The 2528-nt window shown below is 38.4% G+C and overlaps 1 protein-coding gene across 1 annotated transcript; it reads left to right on the forward strand.

Moving 5' to 3' along the window:
- Window positions 1-249: 249 nt before the first annotated feature.
- Window positions 250-1981, forward strand: LOC100259287 (laccase-14-like). The gene is made up of 3 exons (XM_019217849.2): window positions 250-481; window positions 574-702; window positions 1008-1981. The coding sequence occupies exons 1-3, from the start codon at window positions 250-252 to the stop codon at window positions 1979-1981; spliced, it is 1335 nt and encodes a 444-aa protein (XP_019073394.2).
- The last annotated feature ends 547 nt before the right edge of the window (window positions 1982-2528 follow it).

Here is a 2528-nt window from a genome sequence, read left to right on the forward strand (position 1 = left end):
AGTTAGCGGTCGATAGTAGGCCTGCATGACATACATTATTTTATTTCTAAGAGGGGGTTGTAATGCATTGCTTTGCAAATAAAGTCAAATTTAAAACAATATTTTAGGGTTATTTGCATTAGTTCCATTGAAATACAATTGATGCTTCTTGTTACTATGATAGTATGTTGCTACATGCCATCTTTTGTTAGTCCGAAAATTAGTACTAGTTTTAACATAAAGTTATTGTTTTTCAGGCATGGGGTGAACATGCCTAGATATCCATGGACAGATGGTCCCGAGTATATCACGCAATGCCCAATTCAACCAGGGTCAAAGTTTAGCCAGAAGATCATCCTTTCGTCTGAGGAAGGCACTCTATGGTGGCATGCTCACAGTGACTGGACTCGAGCCACCGTTCATGGAGCTATAATCATCTATCCCAAGAATGGAACCAAGTATCCATTTCCCAAACCTAACGCAGAAATTCCCATCATATTAGGTATAAGTGTAGTTACTTTTAAAGGTTAATTTACATATCATGAATTAACCAACAAAGCGAAATCTAAAATTATTAGAGTTGTTGAAATGCAGGACAATGGTGGAAGAGTGATGTGAATGCAGTTCGAGATGAAGGTCTTACAACCGGAGCTGACCCAAATGCCTCTGATTCTTTATTGATAAATGGGCAACCCGGTGATCTACTTCCATGCTCAAAATCAGGTACAATTTAAGTTTAACTTCCCATTTTTAAATTGTACATGATTTCATTTTCTTGTATGTTGACCATATTACTTTTTCTTATTAACATCAACATATTTAAAGCTTAATGCTAAGAAAGAGGAATATAGCTATGAGGATGGTAGAGCCATGATTTAACACATGAGAAAAGGCTAGTCCAAATATAATTTGAACTATGGAGCCAAATTTACACCCCTAATCACTTCATAATTGGTGGATCCTCATGGAAACTTTTTCTTTTTCTTTTGGCTAGTCATAAGTATACAACTTTCCCTTTCTGATTACAGGCACATTCAAGCTAACGGTGGATCATGGAAAGACCTATCTACTTCGTATAATCAATGCTGCCTTGCACGAGGCTCTCTTCTTCTCTATTGCCAAGCATAAAATGACAGTGGTTGGAACAGATGGTAGCTACACGAAACCATTGACACGAGATTATATCACAATATATCCTGGCCAAACCTACGATGTCTTACTAGAAGCTAACCAACACCCGGATCACTATTACATGGCAGCTAAAACTTATTCCATTGCCCCGACAGCTCGTAATTTTTATGATAACACAACCACCACAGCTATTGTACAGTACAGGGGATACTACACTCCATCTTCACCTCTCTCCTTGCCTCATTTGCATGCATACAATGACACAAATGCATCGGTTCAGGTCATGGCCGGCCTTCGAAACTTAGCAGATGCGGAACATCCTTGCAACGTCCCATTAAGCCCGAGCACTAAACTGATTTACACTGTTTCTATGAACTCATTCCTATGCCCCAATAATTCATGTGCAGGGCCCAATGGGACGCGGTTCTCCGCAAGTATAAACAACATAAGCTTCCAATTCCCTACAATTGACATACTGCAAGCTTACTATTATAACATCAGTGGTGTATATGGAGATAAATTTCCTAGCGTTCCACAATTGGTGTTCGATTTTACCACTAATATTCTTCCCTTAGAGTATCAGACGCCGAAAAACGGAACAGAAGTAAGGGTGCTCGAGTATAACTCCACAGTGGAGATTGTTTTTCAAGGGACAAACTTGATTGCAGGGACACACCACCCCATGCATCTCCATGGATACAGTTTCTATGTTGTTGGATGGGGATTTGGGAATTTCGATAAAAATAGGGACCCATTGCGCTACAATCTGGTGGATCCTCCCCTTCAGAGTACCATCTTCGTTCCTACGAAAGGTTGGGCTGCAATCAGATTCAAGGCATCCAACCCTGGTATGTTGCAAGCACTCATGTGAATTTAAAAAAAAAAAAAAAAAAACCCCTTGAAGCTGCCAACCTGCATACCAAGGAAATAATTTTTCTTAATATTGCAATAAGTTAGGTGTAATGTTGGTATATTTTCTCTGTTGCAGGAGTGTGGTTCATGCACTGCCATGTAGAACGCCATGTGACTTGGGGCATGGGAACTGCGTTCATAGTGAAAAATGGTAAACACCAAGAAGCTCAAATGCTGCCTCCGCCATCCGACATGCCACCATGTTGAAGCTGCAAAGAATTAACATGCCAAAGATTTCATTGAATGTTTGCATTATTCAGATTTCATTATTTATTTTTTGTTCAAAAAAGTTGTAGAATATTGTCTAGGATTATTAGATAATTTGTCAATTTCTTGGATTGTTAAAAGTCTATAAAGATAATGTTGTAGAATAATCTTTGAGATATGCAATGGTGGAATTTGCCATGAAAGTCTTGATTTGACAACTTTTGCCCATTCCAATTTTATTCAACATGATAAAATATCATGTTGTATTAGAAAAGTTTGAAATTATCTTTCATTTGACA

The sequence above is a fragment of the Vitis vinifera genome, chromosome 18 (genome assembly GCF_030704535.1).
Source record: "Vitis vinifera cultivar Pinot Noir 40024 chromosome 18, ASM3070453v1".
Lineage (NCBI taxonomy): Eukaryota > Viridiplantae > Streptophyta > Magnoliopsida > Vitales > Vitaceae > Vitis > Vitis vinifera.